Source organism: Talpa occidentalis, unplaced genomic scaffold (assembly GCF_014898055.3).
Source record: "Talpa occidentalis isolate TD23 unplaced genomic scaffold, MPIMG_talOcc4v2.1 talOcc4.13, whole genome shotgun sequence".
NCBI classification, from domain to species: domain Eukaryota; kingdom Metazoa; phylum Chordata; class Mammalia; order Eulipotyphla; family Talpidae; genus Talpa; species Talpa occidentalis.
The window spans coordinates 36,067,762-36,094,462 of NW_023601322.1; the positions used below are offsets into that span (position 1 = coordinate 36,067,762).

Here is a 26,701-nt window from a genome sequence, read left to right on the forward strand (position 1 = left end):
TTCTGGATTTCCAAGTCATTTTTCACTTGGAAAGAGGGTGAATTATCATACATAATCTTCTGCATGAATGAATTTGTATGATAGCATGATTATAGTTCTTAAATTATTGTGATAAATTGATTTAGAAAAATAACACATTTTCCAAGAGAAAAAATATATATCACTTTTTGCAAGTGCTTGAAAAACTGAAATGGTCACCAGAGTTTTAAATTAACTACGATTTTAAGTTTATAACATTGAACCTCCCTGTACATTACAGATTATTCTCAAAAACAACAAAAATCTCAATCCAAGATACAACATACAAATTTTGTATCTACATTCAGATGCACTAACTAAATCATACTTGGAGGTCTAAGTAGCTCCAGAATCAATGACCTACAGAATGAGTGAGTTACATTCTATTCAACTACAGTCAAAACTTAAGATGAAAATTCAGGGTCCTTTTCCATTTTGTGGATACCGTATCCTTTTTTTCTTGCATTTTCTAAGATTATATAATTGATAACCATATATGTAAAGAGAGTACAAAAATAATTATAAACTTACTATGACCATAGATTTAAATCAACTAGTAAGTTTAATCCCAATAATGTTCAGATAATTTAGCAGGAGAAAATTTGTTAACATAATACAGCACCAACATTAAATGAATAATAAGCAACCCAGACTAATCAATACAAAGTAATAATCAAAATCAACAAGCAACTATAAACCAGAGACACACTATGGGGGGGTGGGTAGGAGGGAAGGGCGGGGACAGGAAGAACTAGAATCAAAATAAGGGAGGGGTGCAATTGTATGGGGAATATAACCAAAATGAAAATGCATACATTGTGCAGATGAAAAATGATGTAAGAATTATATACAATAAAATATTAAAAAAATATGAAATGTGAAACTTTGATTCAAAATGATGCATGAATGCCATTTTTCATTGTTAGGTTTCCTGTGAAGGAACTTACTACGAAATGTATATCCAGCATGCTTTACTAAATAGTTCTAGCAGCTTATATGAACTGTGTTCTCCTCAGTAGTATTTTAAAACAAATATGTTAACTTCCTTATCTAATGTACCCCCACATGTGAATGAATGTGCTTTCAACAGCCCTCCTCTGTTTTAACAGAACTCCAAGCCCCACATGCGAGCAGATCCAAAGGAAAACCTACCCAACTCTGAGAGACCTACTACAATCTTAACAGATACCACCCATTCACCAGGGAAGACTCTGGCTTTGAGTAAAACCACCGGGTTTCCAACAATTAAGCTGATGGAAATACACCAAGGAAGTAAGACCCTTTTCAAGAAGTTTTTTGAAATGAATTGGCCATTGGACACTCGCCCTTTAAACAAAAGTTTAGTCAAAGACAACAGATGGAAGGAAACTGATGTAACTCAAGAGAAACGCAGATCTTTCCTTCAGGAGTTTTGCAAGAAATATGGTGGGGTGAGTCGTCCTCAATCACATCTTTTTCATATAGTATCCAGGATCTATGTAGAAGATAAACACAAAGTCTTATATTGTGAAGTACCCAAGGCTGGCTGTTCCAACTGGAAAAGAATTCTGATGGTACTAAATGGGTTAGCTCCCTCTACCTACAACATCTCACATGATGCTGTCCACTATGGGAAGTATTTGAAAAAGCTAGACAGCTTTGACTTGAAAGGGATATATACTCGTTTAAATACCTACACCAAAGCTGTGTTTGTTCGTGACCCCATGGAAAGATTGGTGTCGGCATTTAGGGACAAATTTGAGCACCCCAACAGTTACTACCATCCAGTGTTCGGGAAAGCGATTATAAAGAAATATCGGCCAAATGCCTGTGAAGAAGCACTAAATAATGGCTCTGGAGTCAAATTCAAAGAATTTATCCACTATTTGCTGGATTCCCACCGTCCAGTAGGAATGGACATCCACTGGGAGAAGGTCCACAAACTCTGCTATCCATGTTTGATCAACTATGACTTTGTAGGGAAATTTGAAACTTTGGAAGAAGATGCCAATTACTTTTTACAGCTGATCGGTGCCCCAAAAGAGCTGAAATTTCCGAACTTTAAGGATAGGCATTCCTCCGATGAAAGAACCAATGCTGAGGTCGTGAGACAGTACTTAAAGGACCTGACTAGAACTGAGAGACAATTGATATATGACTTTTATTACTTGGACTATTTGATGTTTAATTATACAACTCCATTTTTGTAGTTTACATACTTTTTCTAAAATCCTGTATTTACTTCATGGTGATGGACTTAAATCAGCCATTGTAATTTTCTTATAATTCTTCCTATGAGAGAAATTGAACTAAGCGCAGTTGTCTTGATTTAATGAAGATTTTTACCAAATAGTATGACACCAATTGGCACAAAGTTATAGGAAAATTATCTACCAGAGACATGTAAACAATTCGCATTACTCTAAAATGTTTGGGAAAGAGCTGCTTTTGCGTTATGGATTATATTATAGAAGTAATAACCAAGCCAGCTGCTACATTAGCTAAAACAGCCTCTTGCAATGGTAGGAAAAGGGATCCAAAATAGTATGAGTGTACGTCTGCATTCTGGAAGTTGTTGCTAATGTGCATGTGTATATTTTTAGCAGTCTGTGGTATATCAATCAAATATTAGAGAGTTTTCTTACAACCTGGAAGTCTTTCTACCACATGTAATGATAAATGACTTTTAAATATTTTGGACCTAGGCATTTTACTGTAGATTGGAAGACATTATGTGATTTATACAGCAGAAAAAACAGATGAGGTTTTGGTTTTTTAGCTCCTACAGCCAATAAAAATGCACAACATACTAAAATCAAAGCAACAAAAGCAACCATCCTCTTCCAGAAAAAAAAAAAAAACTCCAGGGAATTGATTGTTTTCTTTTGAACCCTCTATTACAGAGACAATATGAACAGAACTACTGAAGGCTGTCATGCCATCTCTGAAGCAGGCCTTTGAGAAGTTTAAGCTTCAGATAGAAATGTGCTCCTAATTCTGGCTTAATTGGGCAGGGGGGAAATTGTTTCAGGATGGAATAACCATCAAAAACAAAAGTTGCCACTCTGAATATAGACCTCAAACAATAACAACGTTTTATAAGTATATTATTTGAATCAAAGCATCATGTGCATAGCGTTCTATGTGGAATGTACCCTAAGAATAGCTTGTGTTTTCAGTGTAATTATTCAGCTTGGGAATGACTTCTTTAAAACTAATATACCACTTCAAAGATAGGTTATGTTCTTGGAGAATCAGCATAACAAGCGTCCCTAGAAATATTTTAATAGTTTTGTCCATAAACAAATTAAGGTATTTGCTTTTTAAGTCTTAAGATTACATACTAGCAATTTGCATTCAAATGCCATTGCATTCAAATATCAAATCAAAGTCTTGGAAAACAGGACCATGTGTCATCCCAGTGAAAAGTTGTAATGAAATGTGGAAATTTTTTCAAGACGCCTTAACTTAGAATATGCATTTGGATGGGAAACTTAGTTTCATCGGTTTACTGTTACTCCGGAATTAAACACACCACAAGTCATTCAAACCCTGTTTAGATGCATTTCTTGAACATGTTTTTTTCCCAAACTATCATTTTACAGTAAATATTCAGTAATGTCTCTCAAAGAAAAAAAACATTAATATTTGAATCTTAATAAGCTAAGGTAGTTACCATCCTGCTTATTTCGTTTTGAGATTCCATTTCATGGCTGAGTATCCTGGAATCACCTCACTCTTTATTTACTCCTGCCCTGTCCCAGCTGTGTCTTAAGGAGTGGATAACTGCAATGGACCTCCAGACTATCAATAATAAACCATCAAAACCAAAATTTTACTACTTTTCCACTCCATTTTCTCTTGCCTTTAGACCACACACTTAAGCAGTGCTCTTGTGTTTAAGGAGTTTTATTTAAAGCAATCTAAATTATATATTTTACATATAACAATACCACATAGACTGGATTCCTAGTAACTGAAAGACATCGAAAGTCTTTATTAGTGAAAGAGAGAAAATAAAAAATACACCAAGAAATCTGAATTTTGATTCCTAAACTACACAATATTGTTTTTAGATGGGCTATAAAGGACAGATGATTTTCTCTTATTCTTAAAAACATATATATGGAACAAACCAAAAAAACCTTTCTTTTAATGACTTTGGAAAGGAAAATGGAAAATAAGTATCCTGGCTCTATTATTCATATTTCTAATGCACTTGACAGGGTGGAATGTACGAAGATGATATATGGGTGTATGTACATACATATCATCTATAGCTATATGCAGCTATATAATGTGTCTATGTACCTTATGTGTGGCTAGATCACTGGTAGTAGAAAAGAGGGTTGAGAGGTAAGAAGTGGAACCCAATGCTAGCTAATACAACTGTTGTGTACCTTTGCAGTACATGCTCCCTTCCCGGCCCTTTCCACTGGTTATGAAACCACAGGTTGTGCTTCCTCCTTTCCATCAAAAGACTCTCTGATGCTGTTCGACAACCTTCCTTGGTTGTGAGTTCCAGGGCGATGTGTATTTTTATGAAGGGCAAACCCACGTAATATATACTGATACTTCTTTCAAATGATTTCTTTTCATGTTAAGGTCAAAAAAAGCCATCCTGGATCCCTCATGATTTTAAATTCTTATTTCACTGACCTCTCCTGAACTATTCACATTCACCTTTGTCATTTATGCCCACGTACAAACCACAGGTGAGAGCACCACTGCACCTTTGGACACGAAAATTTCATGGATTTAGTTTCCAAAAGGCAAGTGACCAAATCCAGGCTTCTCTTCCAGATGTCCAGTCTTTCCATTTTAGCATTAGCATGCTTCAGGTTTAATTATAAGTCCTCTAATTAAACCCTGAGGCTCTTATTTGTGTTTATAGGCAGCAGTAACACAGTAGGCAGACCACTTCATTCTGCTGTATCTTGTCCAGAATTAAGGTAACAAGTTGTCAGTTAAATCCTAAACCACAGTTATTTAACTGATAAATTACCTATGACTATGCATTATTGATGTGATTATGCCTAGAAACTTCCACAAACTTTAATGGAAACGTAGGAACAAGAACACCAAAATTCCTGATTTTTTTTCATGTGTTTGGAAATATTCATTAAGTCAGTGGAAGTATGGGGCCCTTGTTAAATTCTCTAACTTCACAGTCTAAAATATTATCTAGCAATCCAAGAAATACTTGAACACCATTTACAATTAGAAAAAAGAAAGACTTTAACACTTTACTCATGAATAATTATTCTTCAAAAAAGTGTTATTGCCTTAAGTATATAGTGTTTAGCTCAAGGGAATATATAAGCAGATGCAGAGAATTTTGAATATTAGAGTTCCTTTCGAATAGATTATTTGCTGAATTTGTAGAACTTGGAATTAGTAGACTGAGGCTACAGTAAACCTCTCTCTACTGAGAGTTCTCATTTGACCTCTTGGGCCATCTTTAGCTTCTAGGCCTTCATGGAACATGGCGAAGCAGAATCTTTGCCCATAGCTAACATCCTGTGTGCACTGATATTTGAAGAATAGTTGGCTAATGGCATTTAATAGTAGCTCGGCTACCTGAGAAACTAAGACTAGATTTAACACAGTTTAGTCTAGTCCTACCTTGAGTCTCAATCTGTCATAACTATTACAATAATATTCATGGCATAACTAACTAATTCAATACTTAAGCGCTTTACATGGATTTAAGTTTTTAATCTCCATAGCTGATCTAAGTTAGCTGCTCTTATAATCAATACCCCCCATGAGTAATATAGATTGTAATTAAGTAACGTGTCCAAAGAGACAGTGCTAGTAATAAGGGAGGGAGCGAGGATGAACCCAAGCAGCAAATCCACCACCAAACTTTCTTCTCAGAATATTAAAATTTAAATATTACTTTTGATTTCTCAACTACATTCAGAACACAAAAAGCAAGAAATACATATATTGGCACTTTGAAGCATGGCCATGAATATGTGTGTGTACATATGTATTTATCTTTAACTCTTTATTACATTTCAAATCAATTCATCCCTATTTTCTTGTTGAGCTAAACTGAGAGTCAAAGAGTTTATAAGAAATTAGACTCCTCCCCCCACTTTTGTAAATTCAATTCCCAGTTGATCGTTGGACACAATGTTTTTTTAATTGTATTTTTTATTTTATATATTTTTTACATCGTTCTTCATTTTTTTTTACAGTGTATGCTTTCTCATCTCGGTTATAGTCCCCATGAAATTCCCACCACCAATTCACACGTGAACCATCACTGTAGTCCCTTGTGCTCTTCCCGCCCCTGTGTCGATCCTACTCCCTTCTCCCCCACTGCCGAATGTCTCTGATTTATAGTTTGCTTGTTGATTTTGATTTTCAGTTTATTATAATTACTTTTTTCCCCTGATTCCCTATTAGGATCCCTTACATTCCTCCTGTAAGTGAAAACATCCAGTGTTTTCCTTTTTCTTTCTGGCTTATTTCACTGAGCATGATCCTTTCCAGCTCCATCCATGTTGCTACAAATGGCATGAGTTTATCTTTTTTGATTGCTGAGTAATATTCCATTGTGTATATGTACCACATCTTCTTGATCCAGTCATCTATTTTTGGACATTTGGGTTTTTTCCAGAGCTTACCTATTGTAAATAGTGCTACAGTACAATTGGACACAATATTTTTATTTTTTTTTTTTTTTTTTTCTTATCTTTTTTTTTTTTATTAAATAATAAATTTTATTTTTATATTCCCCCATACAACTACACATGCCCCATTCTGACCCCAATCCCTCCCCTCCCGGCCCCCACCCCCCAAAAAGTGTCTCTGGTTCATAGTTTTTTGTTGATTTTGATTTTCACTTTCTTATAGTTATTCTTTTTCCTGATCCCTTATTTAAGTTTTCTAGATTCCTGCTATGAGTGAGACCATCTGGTATTTTTCTTTTTCTTTCTGGCTTATTTCGCTGAGCATGATCTCTTCCAGCGCCATCCATGTTGCTGCAAATTGCATGTGTCTATCTTTTTTGAATGCTGAGTAATATTCCATGGTATATATGTACCACATCTTCTTGATCCAGTCATCTATTTTTGGGCATTTGGGCTGTTTCCAGAGCTTAGCTATTGTAAATAGTGCTGCTATAAACATAGGGGTGCAGGTGTTCTTTGGAATGGATGTTTCTGTGTCCTTTGGGTAAATACCTAGGAGTGGAATTGCTGGATCATATGGAAGCTCTATGTTTAGTAGGTCCAGAAATCTCCACACAGCTCTCCATAGTGGTTGGACCAGTTTGCATTCCCACCAACAGTGCAAAAGCATTCCTTTTTCTCCACAACCTCGCCAACATTTGTTGTTGCTAGTTTTTTTAATATGTGCCATTCTCACTGGTGTAAGATGGTATCTCATGGTAGTTTTGATTTGCATTTCCCTGATGACAAGTGATGTTGAACATTTTTTTCATATGTCTGTTGGCCATTTGCATTTCCTCTTCAGAGAAGTTTCTTTTCAGCTCTTCTGCCCATTTTTTGACTGGAGTATTTTCTTTGTTGTTGTTGAGTTTCATCAGCTCTTTGCAGATTTTTGTGATCAGTCCTTTATCATTAGTGTTGGGTGCAAAAATGTTCTCCCAGTTGGTGGGGTTTCTCTTTGTTTTTGTTATTGTCTCTTTTGCTGTGCAGAAGCTCTTTAATTTGATGTAGTCCCATCTGTTTATCTTTGCCTTCACTATCACTGCTTTGGGTGATGTGTCTGTAAAGATGTCTTTGATGTGCAAATCACGTAGTGTTTCACCTATATTTCCTTCTATGTATTTTATGGTTTCAGGTCTTATGTCTAGTTCTTTAATCCATTTTGAGTTGATTTTTGTGTATGGTGTGAGGTAGTGGTCAAGCTTCATTCTTTTGCATGTAGCAACCCAGTTTTCCCAGCACCATTTATTGAACAAACTTTCTTTGCTCCAATGCATAGTCTTTGCTCCTTTGTCAAAGATTAGTTGACCATAAATCTGTGGGTTTATTTCTGGATTTTCTATTCGATTCCATTGGTCTGTATGTCTGTTCTTGTTCCAATACCATGCAGTTTTGATGATTATGGCTTTGTAGTATAGTTTGAAGTCTGGGAGTGTGATGCCTCCATTCCCTTCTTTTTTTTCAGTAGAGCTTTGGCTATTCGGGGTTTTTGGTGATTCCATATGAATTTCATCAATAATTGTTCTATTTCTTTGAAGAATGACATTGAAATTTTGATTGGAATAGCATTGAATCGGTATATTGCTTTTGGTAGGATGGCCATTTTAATAATGTTTATTCTTCCAATCCATGAGCAGGGGATGTCTTTCCATTTCTTTGTGTCTTCTTCTATTTCTTTTAACAGTGTTTTATAGTTTTCTTTGTATAGGTCCTTTACCTCTTTTGTTAGATTTATTCCCAAATATTTGATTTTTTTTGTTTCGATAATAAAAGGGATGGTTTTTTTGATTTCTTCTTCTTCAGATTTATTGTTTGTGTATAGGAAGGCTACTGACTTTTGCGTGTTGATTTTGTATCCTGCCACTTTACTGAATTGATTGATAAGTTGAATTAGTTTTTCTGTGGAGTTTTTGGGGTTCTCTATGTATATTATCATATCATCTGCAAATAGTGATAGTTTGACTTCTTCTTTTCCTATTTGGATTCCTTGTATGTCTTTCTCTTGTCTTATTGCTCTGGCTAGGACTTCCAGTATTATATTGAAAAGAAGTGGTGAGAGTGGACATCCTTGTCTTGTTCCAGATCTTAATGGAATTGCTTTCAGCTTTTCACCATTGAGGATGATACTGGCTTTTGGCTTGTCATAGATGGCCTTTATGATGTTGAGGTATGTTCCTTGTATCCCAAGAATTTCAAGGGCTTTTATCATGAATGGGTGTTGTACTTTGTCGAAAGCTTTCTCAGCATCCATTGATATTATCATATGGTTTTTATATTTCTTTTTGTTGATGTGTTGGATAACGTTGATTGATTTTCGGATGTTAAACCATCCTTGTGTCCCTGGAATGAATCCTACTTGGTCGTGGTGAATTATCTTATGGATACATTGTTGGATTCTGATAGCTAAAATTTTATTGAGGATTTTTGCATCAGTGTTCATTAGGGAGATTGGCCTGTAGTTTTCCTTTTTTGTGTTGTCCTTATTCGGTTTTGGAATTAGTGTAATGTTGGCTTCATAGAACGTGTTTGGTATTGTCCCTTCCTTCTCAATTTTTTGGAAGAGTTTGTGAAGGATAGGCACTAATTCGTCTCTGAATGTTTGGTAGAATTCATTTGTAAATCCATCAGGTCCTGGGCTTTTGTTTTTGGGAAGGTTTTTGATTACCATTTCAATTTCACTGCTTGTAATTGGTCTGTTTAGGTGTTCTATTTCTTCTTTATCTAGCTTTGGGTGATTGTAGAGTTGTAAGAATTTGTCCATCTCCTCTAGATTGTTGAACTTGTTTCCATATAGCTGTTCATAGTAGTTACTGATTATTCTTTTGATTTCTGCTGGGACACAATATTTTTAAAAGAAAAAAAGCCCTTAGGACAAATCTAGCCTAATGAAAACAAAATAGGATTTTGACAAGAAAAAAGAAGACAGCTACAGAAATGGGCCAGGTAAAGGGAATATAATCCAAGGAGAAAGTTCAGATCATTTTCTGCTCTAGGCACTCGACATCCAGGGGAGGTGGTCATTGTTCAGCAAGTCAGCCAGAGTAAGAGCATCATAACCACAGCTAGAAACTAAGCAATTGGCCATAGTCTCTTTCTTAGTTGAGTTGTTCAATAGCTCTAAAGTAACTTAGGAAATAATAGAAGAGAAAAAGTCAAGATAAGTGCTCAGCCTTCTCTAAGTCTGCAACTCCACTGCCTGGGGAAGGCCAGGTCTGAGAGGTCAGCACAAGGAAGCTATCTCACAGCATTTATTTCTGAGAATTCTCAGAATTGCCTAGATGCTCACATCTTAGTTCTTCACCAAGAGCATATCTTTCCAGGCAAATTTATTCAAATTCACCTAAGCAATATTTTTTTTCATCCATGAAACTGTGCTTGAGGCTTACACTCTGTTTGAAATGCTCTTCTCTGTCTATACCCAGACATTCCATGTTAACTTAGCCAGGAATCTCTTCAGTTTTGGAAGCTTAGCACTTCATGAGCTCTCTGATCAATGGAAAAGGCAAAGTGATTTCCCCCCATATGATGTGAGTCAGTTCCTTCTGTTGCCAATGAATGTATGCATTCCTTCCTTTCTTTTATTTCTCTATTAATTCATTTGGTCTCTATATGAATATGAAATCTTATTGTTGTGAGAATGTGTTTTATGTCTTCCAAGAGGAAAAAGGAATTGTGTCTGTTTAATTTACTTTGCCCCAGCCTTCCCGGTGGCGGAGCGGTTGAGCGCTGGGTTGCGAAGCTGCCCACAGCTTCTGCAGTGCTGGTTCAATCCCCGGCTGCTCCCTGGCCACCGGAGGAGGGTCCCACATGGTGCGCAGACCTCTCCTGCTGCCCGCTGCTCCCCTCAGCAGTGTATTTCGTCATTCTGCCTGTTCTGTTCCCCGCTCTGGCTCTGGTGAATTCTTTCGCCCTCCCGCGCTTCTGACTGTACCCAGTGCTGGTATAAATAAAATAAATAAATCTACAAAAAAAAAAATTTACTTTGCCCCATTTCTATCAAAGCATGGAAAGAGTTAATTTAATAAATGCTTTTAATGATATAGTTTAAAGGTTCCTCTATTCCTTCTCTTAGTGTATAACCTGTATATTTATGCCTTACGACTTTCAGGCATCTAAGGATCCATGGATCCATGGATCTAAAGAGAAGATACTAGAGCAGCACCTTGGGACAGTGCCTAATTCACGTGCTTTCCTTTACCACACCTTAATCTAAGTCTAGCTGTGGACACAGATCTTTCACATTTCCAAGATGATTCATTTGTTAGTTTTGTGAGGAAATGTTGAAAAATTCATTATTCTAGTTGATATGAAATCCATTTAGTAAGTAGTTGCTAGTTAACAGATATGGGAACAATACTTCACATTCATTTAGTGACATGAAGAGCATGCCTAATTCTCCCCACCTCCCCCCCCCACCCCAACTCCATCTACTATTTTATGAATGAGAAGACTGATACTTCTAGTATCTTCTCTGTTTGTCAAAATCTGTGGAATCTGTGGAAGCTGCATGGAAATTTTCTTGTTTAACAGCCTTCTGGGATGTGTTTTAGATACAGCAAATTTTAAGCAACATGTATGTGTCTGTGTCTGTTTTTTTTTAATCCTATATGATTGCAAGTGATAATAAAAGCTGCTTTTTTTTTTCATTCTGTTACTTTGTTGAAAAGCTAAAGAATCTCAACTCAGAGACAGGTCAGGGAGTGCTGGTACCAAAGTCCTCTGTGGGATTGTGGCCAGTGCTAAAGTAGAAACTTGGCAGGTGAGGTGTGCCAACTGCAAGAACTAGAGCTGAAATGATGAAGTGAGTTATGGGGACAGCGCTAGGCACTGCCCAAACTTTTTGAAAGCTTTCAGGATGAAGTGGGGAAATGGAAACTTTCCCCTTTTGAAACACAAAAGACAAATGTGTACTGAAGGCAATTTTGGCAACCCAACTTCACACTGAACAAAGTGAAGACAGTATGAGTTTCTCCAATAAAAAATAAAAAGCTGTTTTCAAATTGACCTAAGATGATTGAAAATGGAAAATATTTGCTATTTGGGTTATTAGTTTGAAAGCGAGTGCCCCAGGAAATATTTTGCAATTTAACTTAAATGGTAAGAATGTACATTTTCTTGGACTTCATTAAAGAATGTCTCTCCTGGCCTTTCTGTTAGGTTGAACCATATGACATTGCCAACACTCACCGTCCCTGACATACAAAGCAGTCCTTTCACATGGTTGCACCACAGCTCCACTGCCACCTGCCCAGTTCTAGCCACATCAGCATTCACCTGGACTGTCAGGGATCGCCCCTGAAAAGAAGCCCCACGCTCATCACGCCTCCACTTTTTCTTTTCTTTTTCTTATGTGTAAAACATGCATAACAAAATTCTATCTAAAATTTGTTATGTGTAAAATTTACCATCTTAACCACTGTTAAGTCACATTAAGTACGTCCATGTTGTCATGTTTATATTATCAGCTCCAGAAGTCTTTTCATCTTGCAAAACTAAGACTCCAAATTGGTTAAATAGTAACTCCTCTCTCCCCCTCCCCAGCTGGGGTAACCACCATCCTACTCCTGCCCCTATGTGACTCCTCTAGGCACCATATGTAAGGGGCATGATATGGTATCTGTCCTTTTGTGTCTGGCTTGTTTCACTTAGCACAATGCCCTCAAGGTTCATCTGTGTTGTAGGTATGTCAGAATTTCCTTTATTCTAAGGCTGAATAATACTCCATTGTATGTGTAACTCCTCCCTTTATTTTACATGCTTTGAAAATGAACTTCCTACAGAATCAATTCAAGGCCTTCAACAATGCAACTTACACCCAAAGCATCCCAAAACTGCACAAAACTCATTATTATCCAGCCAGATTGAACTAATGCATTCTTCATAAATACTCTTGGTTCCCCCACTGTTGCACTGCCTGAAGGTTTCCATTTCCTCTCTCTTTATTGATCCCCTCACATACCCGCTTCTACATGACGCCACCCCACTGCCCCCTGTCCCCCAAACTTCATCCCCTCCCTCCCCCAAGCTCATGACCTCCCCTCCTCAGCTTGCTTCATTCACTCTTCCTAGAGAATTTCTTTTTTTCTGCTTGCTTTACCTCCACATATAAGCTGATGCTTTTTTTTTTAAGATTTTTTTTTATTTGTACAATAGCTGGGGTACAGGCCAGAGGTGTGGGAGGGTGAAAGGATTCACCAGAGACAGAGTGGGGAGCAGAACAGGCAGACAGACTGAAAGCACTGCTGAGGGGAGCAAGAGGCCGGCAGGAGAGGTCTGCCACGTCACGTGGGAATCTCCCTGGCCGGCCGGGAATCAAACCCTCGCTGCAGAGGCTGTGGACAACCTGCTGCGCCACCGGGGAGGCCCTAGGCTGAGGCTTTTCAAAGCCTTTCCCCTGCCCACATGTCCATCATGGACTTCGACTCAGATTTCCAACTTGCTGATAGACCTCTTCTCATTAGCACTTCCAACTCAACATGACTAAAGTTGACCTTGTCATCTAACCCCCCAAACCACTTTCTCCTTACTTAATAGCATCAGCATCTGTGGGCTGTGTCTCCCACCACAGGAACCAGGAGTCAAGCTGGACTTCTCCCTGTGCTGACTTCCCTCAGCACAGAAAAGTGCATTTTCTCATCCTTCTCTCCTCTATCCATTCTCTGCTCTCCTAGTTCAAACCCTCTTGCTTACAACACTGCACTATTTTTAACTGTTCTGCACTCAATGCCATCCTGCATCCTGCTGCCCTTGTATCCCAAAGATGCAAGCCATTGCCTGATATTTTCCCATTTACAACTCCTTAAAGACTCCTGTCACCCATTCTGTTTCCAGTGTCCTCCATGACTGAAGCCTTCTCCTTCCACATTGTCGGATATTTCTTGCATCCCTGCTTATTCTCCATCAGTCTAGAATGACCATTTTCCCCCAACATTGGGGGGTTTCTTGGCCTTTGCTCATGCTGTTCCCTCTGCCAGAGACCCGCCAGCCCTTCTCCTGGTCCTCTCCCCAATGCCTCCTGATCCCTAAACTCAGTTCAGGGGGCACTCTTCGCCTGTTTCTGCTCTGATGAAATGCCCTGCTGTGAGCACTCCAGGGTTATGAGAAACACTGTACTGTGGTGGGGAAGAACCTGGGCTTTGTTACCCATAAGAACTAGCTTGAATTCTTTTTTTTTTTTTAAAGATTTATTTATTTATTTATACAAGCACTGGGTACAGTCAGAAGCATGAGAGGGTGAGAGAATTCACCAGAGCCAGAGCGGGGAGCAGAGCAGGCAAAAGGACCAAAGTACACTGCTGAGGGGAGCAGCGGGCGGCAGGAGAGGTCTGCGCGCCATGTGGGACCCTCGGCTGGTGTCTGGGGATCAAACCAGCGCTGCAGAGGCCGCGGGCAGCTTCGCTACCCAGCACACTCAACCGCTGCGCCACCGGGGAGGCCCAGAACTAGCTTGAATTCTATACCTGCAATAATCAGACTGTGGGACCTCTTCCATTTTTCCATTTATTTAACTTCTCTGAGTACCAGTTTTCACAAAAAATGAAAATAGCAATATATAAGGTATAAGGTTGTTGTGAGCATTAAATAGGAAAAAGCTAATCAAGTATTTATTGTCAATAAAATATGACTATTGTTATTATTCCATTAAGGAACTTGTCTATGTCTTTTTTATAGAATGCTAATTATTTATTTATGTTATGGCTCCTCCAGTAGACTGAATTCCTTGTCTTCTTCATCCTTTGCAACCCCAGAGAAGGCACTTGTTAAATATTTATTGAAGGAATGAATGCAGAAACAAGCCTCACACAGCTACCCCTGTGTTCACATAGCACTATGTCTTTCCCTTAAGGTATGTTCAGACTTGTATTATAACAATATATGAAAATGTGAATTAACTTTTCTATTAGATGCTAAGTTACCTGAGGGCAGAAACTATGTCTTCTCAATAAATGCATATCTATGTGAATTCCAGACTTTTAAGTGTCAATTCTTTTTAGTAAGATTATGGTTTGAATTTCAGACATGAAAACTGAAATTAAATAGTAGACTTTCTAACCACAAAATAGAAAAAAAAGAAAACCTAAAAATCCGTTACCTCATTCATCTTGGGCCCCTTTCTTTCCATTCATTAGCTCTACACTCTGCCCAGGATGCCCTTTCATCTCCTCAGATAAGCCATGCTGTTCCCTAATGCAGACCCTTTTTGTGGCAGCCTGAGACTAAAACTATGGCCAACATAATACCTCATCAATTTTCAGAAAAGCGTTTCCTGACCCACCCCTCAGACAAGGGTAAGTCATTTATAGGTATTGTTCAGGAGTAGCTGCATGTTTTTACTGGAAAATGAGAAGGCTACCCATATCAGGAAAAGTCTCTCACCTTTCTTGCATTTTTCTCAGCACCGAATGCATAATCGACACTCCGCAGACTCACGTGGACTGACTGAAAGAATAGCACTCTGGGTTCCAGTCTCTTCTTTTGTAAGGCATTGGCAAATGTTAGACTGAAAGGATTACACAGGGGTTACTTGATGACTAAATTCTTAAAAGAATTTAAGTGATGGGAAGCAAATCAGTATTATGGATTATAGCAGAAAAACCAGGGGAAATTAAAAGGTGATCTCCATGGTGACCAAAAGCACTAACTGGTCTAGTATAACTTGGGACTAATGTGATAAAACTCTTCCAGAAATTGAAACAAACGAGAGAGATTTGAGAAAAACCGTTGACCCCGAATGTAGCAGTTGGTGGAAGCAATTTCAGGGACTCCACTGGACTTTTTCCATTATAATTTTCCTGACTGCATGGCTAAGGGGACCAGAATGGTTAAGGAGACTGGAGTGGTAGTCAGAGGCCTGATCTGCATGGATCTATGGCAATAGTTAATCGATGATTTGTATCTAGGGGTGAGGTAGCTGACCAGGACAATGCTCCACTTGTGTAATCAAAAAAAATTGAGGAGGTCAAAAGTGCAGCTGGTGACATCATCTGCCTCAGTGGAAAGTTATGGATGTTCATGTAATTTCAGGACCTCTGATGGTTTACAGACAAACACCCTCAGTTGAAGAGAACATCATATCTCCTTAAGGAAGTTCCTTGCAAAACTACTGCCAGAATACCTGCTAAATATCCCCTCAGTCTTTTAAAAGAGACTTCCCACCATTGTTGGGATAACTGTGGATTGAGGACATACCCAGATTTTTCCAGGTATGTATGATTGAAACCTGGGGGGATCATAGCACCAGTTAGAGTGGAGGCAGAAAAAAAATTCCAACCTTTGTCTGATTTTCAGTGATCCCAATGGGTTCACTGACCTACCCTGTATGTATTTCCTTTGTCTCTGTGTTTTTAATAGTGATAGACTTAGTGATAGAACTAAAAGTAGCATCATTTTCACATCAGTCCCCTTAGCCATGCAGTCAGGAATGTAATAGAAAAAGACCAGTGGAGTCTCTGAAATTGCTTCCACCAACTGCTGCATGCTAACTCAGAAGCAATATCAAACTCCAGGAGTAGTTCTTAGATTAGTCTTCAAAGACTTAAAGGACACAAGGGTGGATGCTTGTGCTCTCCCTCACATCCCTATTCAAAGGCTACTATAATCTGAATCAAGTGGTAGCTGGCCAGATGTGGTGTTATGCTGCAACAAATCAAAACAGCCTCTGACATCTGGTTTGTGGATTCTGATCTAGTGAAAACATTCTTCTCCTTCAATAGAAAAGATCAAACACAGATCACTTTCACACAGAAGAAACAGAATATTCACTCTCTTGCTCCAGGGCTATATTAATTCTATTGCCTTTTGTTTTAGTATGGTCCATGGGGACCTTTCTTATCTTGACATTTTGCAATTTTCTCATTGGCTCACTCTACTAATAACATCAGATTCATTTTCTCTGTAAAGCAGGAAATGGCAAGTTCCCCCATGTCCTAGGAAGACACATGTGTGCAACAGAGTAGGTGATAAAGCCAACTTTAAAAGTCAGTCACATCAGTGAAAACCTTAGGGGTACAGCAGTCTGGGAGATGTGGGACCTTCCCTGTATGTCAAATGGTCAGTCACTGTACATTACACCTCCTACCACTTAGAAAGAGGCTTGGTACATGAGGAAGGCCTCTTTGGACTTTGAAGGCAGAAACACCATACTTGCCTAAGCCATGTTGGAAGCCACCCAGAAAACTCCCCAGTCAATGGTGATTCAAACCTAGAGGTAAGTTTAAAGCAAGCCCAGGTTGGTGTGCAAGCTGTTCAGCTATTTGTCCACATGAGCCAACATGTCTGATAGTACTAGATGGCCTATGATGGATAAAGAGTCTATGTAGAATTTCTGGCAAGTCCCAATAGGACAAACTTCTGCCCAATTAATGGGACATATTTTGGACAGTAAGTACTACCAAACATACTTCCTGGGTTCTAGAGAAAAGCCATACTTTCAACAGTATAATAAGACTACTTTCCATTTGGAAAATAATTATGGGCAAAAGGAAGGGTGTACGCCGATCTCTCACGGCCTCCAAGCCTCCGGCTTTTCGATACAAGGGATCGCATGAGAAGCAGGTACCATTCATCACAGAGCTAAATCTTCACTCAACTTGGGAGTTAGAGAAGCTGATGGAGGCTTGCCAAGACATCTAGTCTTTTGTCTATAAGTCACGCTAAACTGAAATGATCCTCTCAAAGGACCCTCCTGCCTCTCATTTTTCATAGGAATATTTGAAAGACTTTTTGTATTCCCTAAAATTGCAAAATAGACTGAATTTAAGATAGTCTTTCCAAATGTGAACTATTCACTTTTTCCTGAATAACTGACACAAAGTCAAAGGAAATAAAGCTACTAAAGTCTTAATGTAATGTTACTTTGTTTTTGTTAGTGCTGCTTTATTTTTTTCTATTTTCTTAATTTACTTTAAAAATATTTATTTAACTCCTCCTTTGTACATGCAGACTCCTATAGGAGATAGGTATAGAATAAGACTCTGATCAAGGATCATATGATTTAGAAGAGAAAATGTAAATTTGCAACAACTCAGAATGTGATCATTTCATACAATAACAATAAAGTTTTATGATAACTTGAAGGAATGAGAAACTATTTCCATGAGTCAAGATATTCAGGAATAACATATTAAAGAAGTGGCATTCAAGCCTGATCTTAAAGCTTGATTGGGGTCCTACTAAATTGGAGATATAGGAAGAGAAGTTCTTTCAAGGCAGAGTGAAAATGACACAGGCGATGTTTTTGTTTAAAGAAAGCACAGAGTGGCTTCTGATCATGGGAAATATTTCAGACCAGCTGAAGTGAGTAGAATTTAGGAGAGAAGAAAGGGAGGTTGAGGTAATAGATTATAAAGTTTATTACTGAACTAAGGAGCTGGTACTTAATTTAGCAACCCCTAGAAAGTCACTGGAGAATAAAGAGTTCAAAGCAGAGCTCCAGGAAGATTTCTTTGGCAGTTTTATGTATGGAGGGAGAAACACAACAAATTAGCAAAAGCTCCAGGCTGGGACTTAGGGGACCTGGTCAAATCTAACCTGTGTCAAATTTTTGGCAACTCATTTCCTCCATTGAACCTCAGTTTTCTCCTAGGAAAAATCATGAAGGGGAGTTTAGTCATCCATACATTCCTTTTCAGCTCTAAAAGGGAAAAAAGACCAAATAATAAGAGGTTTTGCAACAGTGAAACCTGAAAATAGGTGACTTGCACATCTGTAGTTTGCTTTATTACAGAGAAATTAAAGATATGATTAAAAGAGAGCATTACTTTATGATATCACATGTGGAGTCTTTTGTCAACAAGCTGTCCAAATGACTCTCATGTTATCTCCATAAAGAAGTTGGCAAGTCAACAGCCAGTATCATTCTCAATGGTGAAAGCTAAAAGCATTTCCATTAAGATCTGGAACAAGACAAAGATGTCCACTCTCACCATTGCTTTTCAGTATAATACTGGAAGTCCTAGCCAGAGCAATAAGACAAGAGAAAGGCATACAAGGAATCCAAATAGGAAAAGAAGAAGTCAAACTATCACTATTTGCAGATGATATGATAATATACATAGAGAACCCCAAAAACTCCACAGAAAAACTAATTCAACTCATCAATCAGTTCAGCAAAGTGGCAGGATACAAAATCAACACACAAAAGTCAGTAGCCTTCCTATACACAAACAATAAATCTGAAGAAGAAGAAGAAATAAAAAAAACATCCCTTTTATTATTGAAACAAAAAAAATCAAATACTTGGGAATAAATCTAACAAAAGAGGTAAAGGACCTATACAAAGAAAACTATAAAACACTGTTAAAAGAGATAGAAGAAGACACAAAGAAATGGAAAGACATCCCCTGCTCATGGATTGGAAGAATAAACATTATTAAAATGGCCATCCTACCAAAAGCAATATACAGATTCAATGCTATTTCAATTAAAATTTCAATGTCATTCTTCAAAGAAATAGAACAATTATTGATGAAATTCATATGACTCACCAAAAACCCTGAATAGCCAAAGCTCTCCTGAAAAAAAAAGAAGGGAATGGAGGCATCACACTCCCAGACTTCAAACTATACTACAAAGCCATAATCATCAAAACTGCATGGTATTGGAACAAGAACAGACACACAGACCAATGGAATCGAATAGAAAATCCAGAAATAAACCCACAGATTTATGGTCAACTAATCTTTGACAAAGGAGCAAAGACTATACATTGGAGCAAAGAAAGTTTGTTCAATAAATGGTGCTGGGAAAACTGGGTTGCTACATGCAGAAGAATGAAGCTTGACTACTACCTAACACCATACACAAAAATCAACTCAAAATGGATTAAAGAACTAGACATAAGACCTGAAACCATAAAATACATAGAAGGAAATATAGGTGAAACACTTCGTGATATGCACATCAAAGACATCTTTACAGACACATCACCCAAAGCAGTGATAGTGAAGGCAAAGATAAACAGCTGGGACTAAATTAAAGAGCTTCTGCACAGCAAAAGAGACAATAACAAAAACAAAGAGAAACCCCACCGACTGGGAGAACATTTTTGCACACAACACTAATGATAAAGGACTGATCACAAAAATCTGCAAAGAGCTGATGAGACTCAATAACAACAGAGAAAATAATCCTGTCAAAAATGGGCAGAAGAGCTAAAAAGAAACTTCTCTGAAGAGGAAATGCAAATGGCCAACAGGCATATGAAAAAATGTTCAACATCACTTGTCATCAGGGAAATGCAAATCAAAACTACCATGAGATACCATCTTACACCAGTGAGAATGGCACATATTAAGAAAAATAGCAACAACAAATGTTGGCGAGGATGTGGAGAAAAAGGAACTCTCCTGCACTGTTGGTGGGAGTGCAAACTGGTCCAACCACTATGGAGAGCTGTGTGGAGATTTCTGGACCTACTAAACATAGAGCTTCCATATGATCCAGCAATTCCACTCCTAGGTATTTAGAACACAGAAACATCAATTCCAAAGAACACCTGCACCCCTATGTTTATAGCAGCACTGTTTACAATAGCTAAGCTTTGGAAACAACCCAAATGCCCAAAAATAGATGACTGGATCAAGAAGATGTGGTATATTACTCCAAATAAACATGCAGCAAACATCATCATGCTTCCAAAGAACACCTGCAACCCCTATGTTTATAGCAGCACTGTTTACAATAGCTAAGCTTTGGAAACAACCCAAATGCCCAAAAATAGATGACTGGATCAAGAAGATGTGGTACATATACACCATGAAATATTACTCAGTATTCAAAAAAGATAAACACATGCAATTTGCAGCAACATGGATGGCGCTGGAAGGGATCATGCTCAGCGAAATAAGCCAGAAAGAAAAAGAAAAATACCGGATGGTCTCACTCATAGCAGGAATCTAGAAAACTTAAATAAGAGACCAGGAAAATGAATAACTATAAGAAAGTGAAAATCAAAATCAACAAAAAACTATGAACCAGAGACACTCTATGGGGGGTGGGGAGTGGGGAGGGGAGGGATTGGGGTCAAAAATAAGGGGGTTGCAATTGTATGGGGAATATAAAAATAAAATTTATTTAAAAAAAATAAAATAAATGTTAATTTAAAAAAAAAGAAGTTGGCAAGTAGTTTTAATATCAACAATACCTCATTTTATATGTATACCTGTTATAGGACAGGGAGAGGGGCAGCCCAAACCCCGCAAACCTGCCTATTCTAAATGGGTTCTGCCATCCGCCACATCAACACAAAACATAGGAGACTTTAATGGGAAGGAACTTTAATACAACTAGGAAACAATACAGGAAAGGCAAAGAGTCTAGTTTCTAAATGAAGCACCCAAAGTTACCCGTCCCCTCGTGGGTAAAAGTCCATCCATATGGGAATGGCCCAGAGCAAGGCCCCAAAGCCTGCCACAAGTCTAAAGCATCTTCCAGTGGGGACCCACAGAAAAGGGTCAGAAACAACCAGACATGCCCGGAAGGAAAAGAGCAAAATCAACATCAAGATAAAAGCTGCCATTGTCACCTCCCCACGGGTCTCACCCACATCTGTGTCACCCCGTCCACGACCAAAAGACAAGCGCAGTTTCTTCACGTGTCTCTAGGCTCCATGCGCCTCCTCCAGGTCTCCTGGCTCCATCCTGCTTCCTTCCTCAGTCTCTTCTGCAGCTTCTCATCTCCCTGCTCAGCTCCACCTTCCCTTGGGTGGGGAAGGGAACCTCACCCTTTCCTTGGGACCACCCTGTTACAATCCCCCCTTTTAATTTTTATTCCACCATATCTATGGTGGCACAGATCTCATGGTGTAATCTTAGGAGACAGTCTTTTTTTCAGGGTTACAATGTGTGTAAGAGAAGCAACAATTAGTCAGCAGCATTGTCCATGAATGTCCAGTATGACAGTTTTCCATTACTTGAAAAGAGTCCATTATCCAAGCCAAAAGACAAAAAAATCTGGAGCATTGGCTAAAACAAGACAGCAAATATATCAAAATCACAGGGAAAAAATCTTAAAATTGGTTCAACTTATACAAAAATGAATTCTCTCAACCTTGATCCCAAGCTTTTTAACAGCATAGCAAAAGTTTGCAAATTAAATCTACTTTTAAACCATTTTGTCCTATTTTTGCATAAAATCACAGGGCAGAAATAACTAACAGCAATTTTTAGCTGGCTTTGTTGAAATACTCCATATAGGATCAGCGCGAACCGTTGGCATCCGGTCGATGTAGGTTTCAGGTACAAAGTTGGTCTCATCAGACTCCACCTGGGCTTTCCTCTTCTCGAGGGTACCAGGGCTTTTTTCGTTGGCCGGGTTGTCCAGTCCTGCCAATGGAGGCAAGCTTCCTAACCTTCTTTGGAGGTTCTGGAACCCTACAAACAAAGCAAACAGGTTCTCCTCTTCTTGGTTCAGCTCTTTTTCAACTTTCTGGACGAACTCCACACAAAGCCACACAAACTCATGTCCAATTTTTTTGTTTAAGCAGACAAAATCCCTATGGAAGTTATGCAAAAACAGACTCTGAGATGGGACCACCCTGTTACATACCTTCTTAAACAGTTACTAAGTACTTGCAGGAGTTACAAAAAAGCCAGAATGATACGTGAGCTGGAAGATCTGGGAAAGTGAAACTAAGAAAGCACCCCAATCTGCAAGGAACACCATGTGGCCACCATCCCCCTGATCCTTGTTCCCAGAGCAGCATGGGATGGCAGGGAGCAGGCAGTGGACCTAAAGGACACACAGGGGTCAGGTCAACTCATAGCATAACTGTTATAGGGCAGCCCTGATACAAAACGGGGTGCCTGACTGTGGGTCCTCACCCGCGCGCTTAAAAGGACTTATCAATGCTCTACTGCAGGCACACGCGAAAGGTTAATAAAAGGTTTATTTATAAGGGAAGGGGAAATGAGGAAATGTACAGCTCAGGGAGAAAAGTGGGAGACAAAGTTTTAAATGTGTCCTACCCGATCCGCTGACCTGGAATCCCAAATGGCACTCTGAGAGCTGGCCGCAAGCCAGCAGCCGTGAAGCCAGGAGGCTAGTGAAAGCGAGCCCCCCAAGGCCCATGTGTTTGGTTTTTATATCCAACCTGGCTGCTTAACTCCACCCTCAGGTCCCAGCCACCTTCCCTTTGGTGGTGACGGGATTTGTCTTTCCCAGTGCCTTGATGGCTTTGGTCTGGAGTGGGGGTGGAGTCCACAAAGCCTGTATGGAATTAGCTCAGAACATCATTTCCCCCTAACATAAGGACCAATAATCAGAATCACAATGACATGATAACATTTGTCTCCAAAGACACTACAACAACAGTTATCAGTAACCAGAAATTATAGTAGAGCTGTGAACAGCTCCCAGCTGGTGACACCACCCAGGATACCCTGGAGGCACTTCCTTCCTGAGGCTGTGATGCTAATTAAGCTGCCAAGAAATTAAAGGTCACCTTGGAAAGGAAGATAGAGAAGGGTGAGCTCTAAAATTAGCAGAGATCACCTATGAGATCCTGAGAAAACTCAGAATAACAGTTTACTCAGAATTGGTGAATAAAGAAATTAGATTATACAAAACCAGAGGAAAAGTATAACTTAACGCATGCCGGGGTATGTGACCTGTGAGAATCAAACTGAGCTCATTCAAGAGTGAAATGAAAGATGAGGAATTTAAACTGAAAGTAGACACTCTTCTTTAAGTTTGGCTATAAAGGGGCAAATATACGATGGTAGTTATAGGATTTTGTTTTATTTTGGAATGGAAGAGATTTTAAGCTTGGGAAGGAGAAATTAACAGAAAAAAATTGAAAAGGTTGAACATATAGGAAGGAAAAGAATGATGGAAAATCTGATTCTCACAGGCCACACACCCAGGCGTCTATAAGAAATCTTTAAATGTTTATTATGAGAAAATATTTAAATATTTATTAATGTATCTATGAAAATAACAATCCACCTCACTGACATAAACTGCATACTTTTATGGAAAAAAATATTTTCTAATCCCAAAATAGTGAATAAGAAGAGTGGCAATTTTTACATTTTGCAAATCATTTAATGTTTGGCTTAATGAAAGACAACTGGTTTTCATGTGTATTTTTCCATATGGCCTGTTGTAGTACATTGTTTTGGTTGAAACAGAGACAGTATTTAACTAGAAGCTAGTTAAAAAAGAAACTATTTAAACTAGTCATGATGGAGACTTAACGTGAAAGGCTCGCATATTAAAACAGATAACAAGTATTTTTAAACCTGAGATATTGTTCATTATTGAGCAAAGTTTCCCTATTGGCCATCAGGATTGCACCTACTAAAGACTATGTTTTATAACAGAAAGTTTACTTTTTGACCCCTTTCACCTACACTTATCAGCCATCTCCTGCTTCCTGCTACCACCAGTCTGTTCTCTGTATGATCCAAGTTCACGTTTCTGTTATTTAGTTCCACATACGTATATGCAAGTGCATACAGAGTTTGCCTTCTCTGACTCATTTCACTTTGCATAGTGTCAAGGTACATTCATATTGTTGCAAATTTATGGCTAAAAAATATACCTCTGTGTGAGTGTGTATGTGTGTTTGTGTGTGTGTGTGAGTGAGAGAGAGAGAGAGAGAGAGAGAGATAGCTGTTGATTCATTGATGGAGACTTAATGTAGTTTCCATGTCTTCACTATTATAAATAATACTGTAATAAGCATAGCATGCAGATATCTTTTCAAAATAGTGATTTTATTCCCTGCATATAAATAAGCAGAAGTGGAATGACTGGATCATATGGTAGTTCTATTTTTAATAGTTTCAGAAGTAGCTGTACTGTTTTCCAGGGAGGCTATTCCCACCAACAGTGCACGAGGGTTTCCTCTTGTCCACATCCCCGCCACCATTTGTTATTTCTTCTCTTTTTTGATAACAGTCATTCTAAGGTATAAAGTAACATCTCATTGTGATTGGCATTTCCTTAGTTACTGAATTTTCTAACTTTTTTAAAAAGATTTTTTATTTATGCATACAAGAACTGGGGTGTAGGTCATAAGTGTAGGGGGTGAGAGGATTCACCAGAGACAGAGTGGGGAGCAGAACAGGCAGATCTACTGAAATACACTGCTGAGGGAAGCAGAGGGTGAGACAGGAGATTTCTACTGCAGCCTGTGGGTCAGCACCCTGAGCCAGGATTGAACGCCCACCAGGGAGGCCCTAAACTTAATTTTGATTACTTTAAAACTAAGAACTGTTACTCAATTCAGTTGTTGATTGGAAAATTTTTAAGTATGTTTGTAAATCTACTTTTTTAACTGAAAACAAATTAAGTATTTCTAATGAAAATTTCCCCTATGTTGAGAATTACTGTAATTATAGAATACTTGCAAAATTCAAATACTTAATAAGAAATAATGTAGTGTTTTATTACTCATTTTTATATTGCTTACTCACTGAAGTGAAATTTCACATATATTAGCTTAAATGAAATATAGTATTATAATTTCATTAATCTGTTTGTTTTTACTTTTTAAATATAGCAACTAGAAAATTGGAAATATGTGGCTTGCATGGTATTTCTATTGGACAGTACCACCTTATTTTGATAGAATTAAAGTTAACATAAGTTTGCTTACTATGCAAAGTATTTTCTACTTTTGACTGTCAATACAGGTTTCCTTAAAATTCTTCCAAATCTCAACTGAAAATAGTTTTATTCTTTTTGTCAAAAATTATCACTCATAAGCACTATATTCTCAAAGCTTCTTAACCAAATATTTGTAGGGTGTGAAAAAATAAAATACTGATGATGAACATGTGCTTATGAGGAGTATCATTATGTTATTGCATCTCTTTAAACCTAGAAAGTTCTTACTTTCAAAGCCAGGTTAGTGGAAAGCAACTCCAGACATCGGTGACTTTAGTCATAAAACTAACAGTACTTTTATTTTCTATTTTCTGGATGCCTTTGTGTTGGTTTTGTGGCAAAGGATTGAACAATTAAAATTTCCCAAGAGTCCCTTTTCTTAACTCTTAACAAAGCCCTAGCAAGTGCTTCTGTCTCTTATTCACAGCAATGGTTTCTGCCTTTCAATGAAAATGTGAAACTGGGAATAGTTTCCAGAGCTTTCAGAACTTTTTCCATTGAAATGCAAACAGTCCTCTGGCGCCTCTGAAAATTCTGAGAAATTGTTGGGTTTTGGCGATGATGCCAGAAAACCTGGCATTCTCCTAATTATGGCTGGATTAAGGTCTTCTCTTTCCAAGTATATTCAAGTAAAGTCAGCAGTTGACTGTCTCTTGCAGGGAAAATCCCCAACTTGAATGCTGAACAAAAGAGTAACTTTTTCATTCAAAGTTTGGGATTGTGACCAGTAGACCTCAGAACCCTACATTTTCACATCTTCTCTCCAAATGCAACTTAACTCCCTCACTACACCCTTCTCCTTAACCCTGTCAATGAATGACCACAGTGCTGTAGGCAGCTTTCTCATTGACTAGACACACACCCAGCAAAGATCACTTGTATGTTGTAAAGATAATGACAGGCATTGTCTTAGATTCTCTAATGCAGCCATCTTAACTGGACTAAAACTGTTCGCCCATAATAATTGTGCCATACACTCCATACTCTACTCTATTCCAAAGTATCTGATTCAAATGAAACCATGTTTCTTTTCTATCATCATTTCCTCAACACGATGAATATTCTGAATGGGTAAATCAAAAAAGCATTTGCCACATACTTTTAAATGCACACATCCCAGATGCTGATCTAACATAGAAGCAATTCAGACATTCCTTCTTATTTATTGTCAATATAATATAACCTTGATCTTAGCATTACATTGTGTGTTATGTAATAATATTGTGAAAGATGTGTTACTCACTGTTTCGTGTGTATTTTTTTCATCTTGTGAGTAGAATCACGTCTAGTTTTTCTTTTGTTGCTCATAGATTAAATTGAGTGGCTACTTACTAAATGATTGTGACATAAGAAAGAATTTTTCTAATAGCTCCTAGTATGTTGATGAAACAAACAGGGCAAATTCGTGT

At 38.2% G+C, this 26,701-nt stretch overlaps 2 protein-coding genes across 7 annotated transcripts in view; both read left to right on the top strand.

Moving 5' to 3' along the window:
* CHST9 (carbohydrate sulfotransferase 9) overlaps positions 1 to 2,821 on the top strand; it is a 263,796-nt gene extending 260,975 nt beyond the window's left edge. For all 5 annotated transcript variants that reach the window (XM_054694118.1, XM_054694117.1, XM_054694115.1 and 2 more), the window contains one exon: positions 1,128 to 2,821. In XM_054694118.1, coding sequence (XP_054550093.1) covers positions 1,128 to 2,207 — 1,080 coding nt within the window. In that variant the 3' untranslated portion in view covers positions 2,208 to 2,821. The remainder of the gene's footprint in view (positions 1 to 1,127) is intronic.
* Positions 2,822 to 15,713: 12,892 nt separating this feature from the next.
* The window catches only part of AQP4 (aquaporin 4), a 39,643-nt gene continuing 28,655 nt past the window's right edge, over positions 15,714 to 26,701 (top strand). Inside the window, exon 1 of one of the 2 annotated variants that reach the window (XM_037508706.2) lies at positions 15,714 to 15,883. The gene's annotated coding sequence lies outside the window, so the exon portion shown is untranslated. The remainder of the gene's footprint in view (positions 15,884 to 26,701) is intronic. The other variant, XM_054694120.1, reaches the window with a different exon arrangement.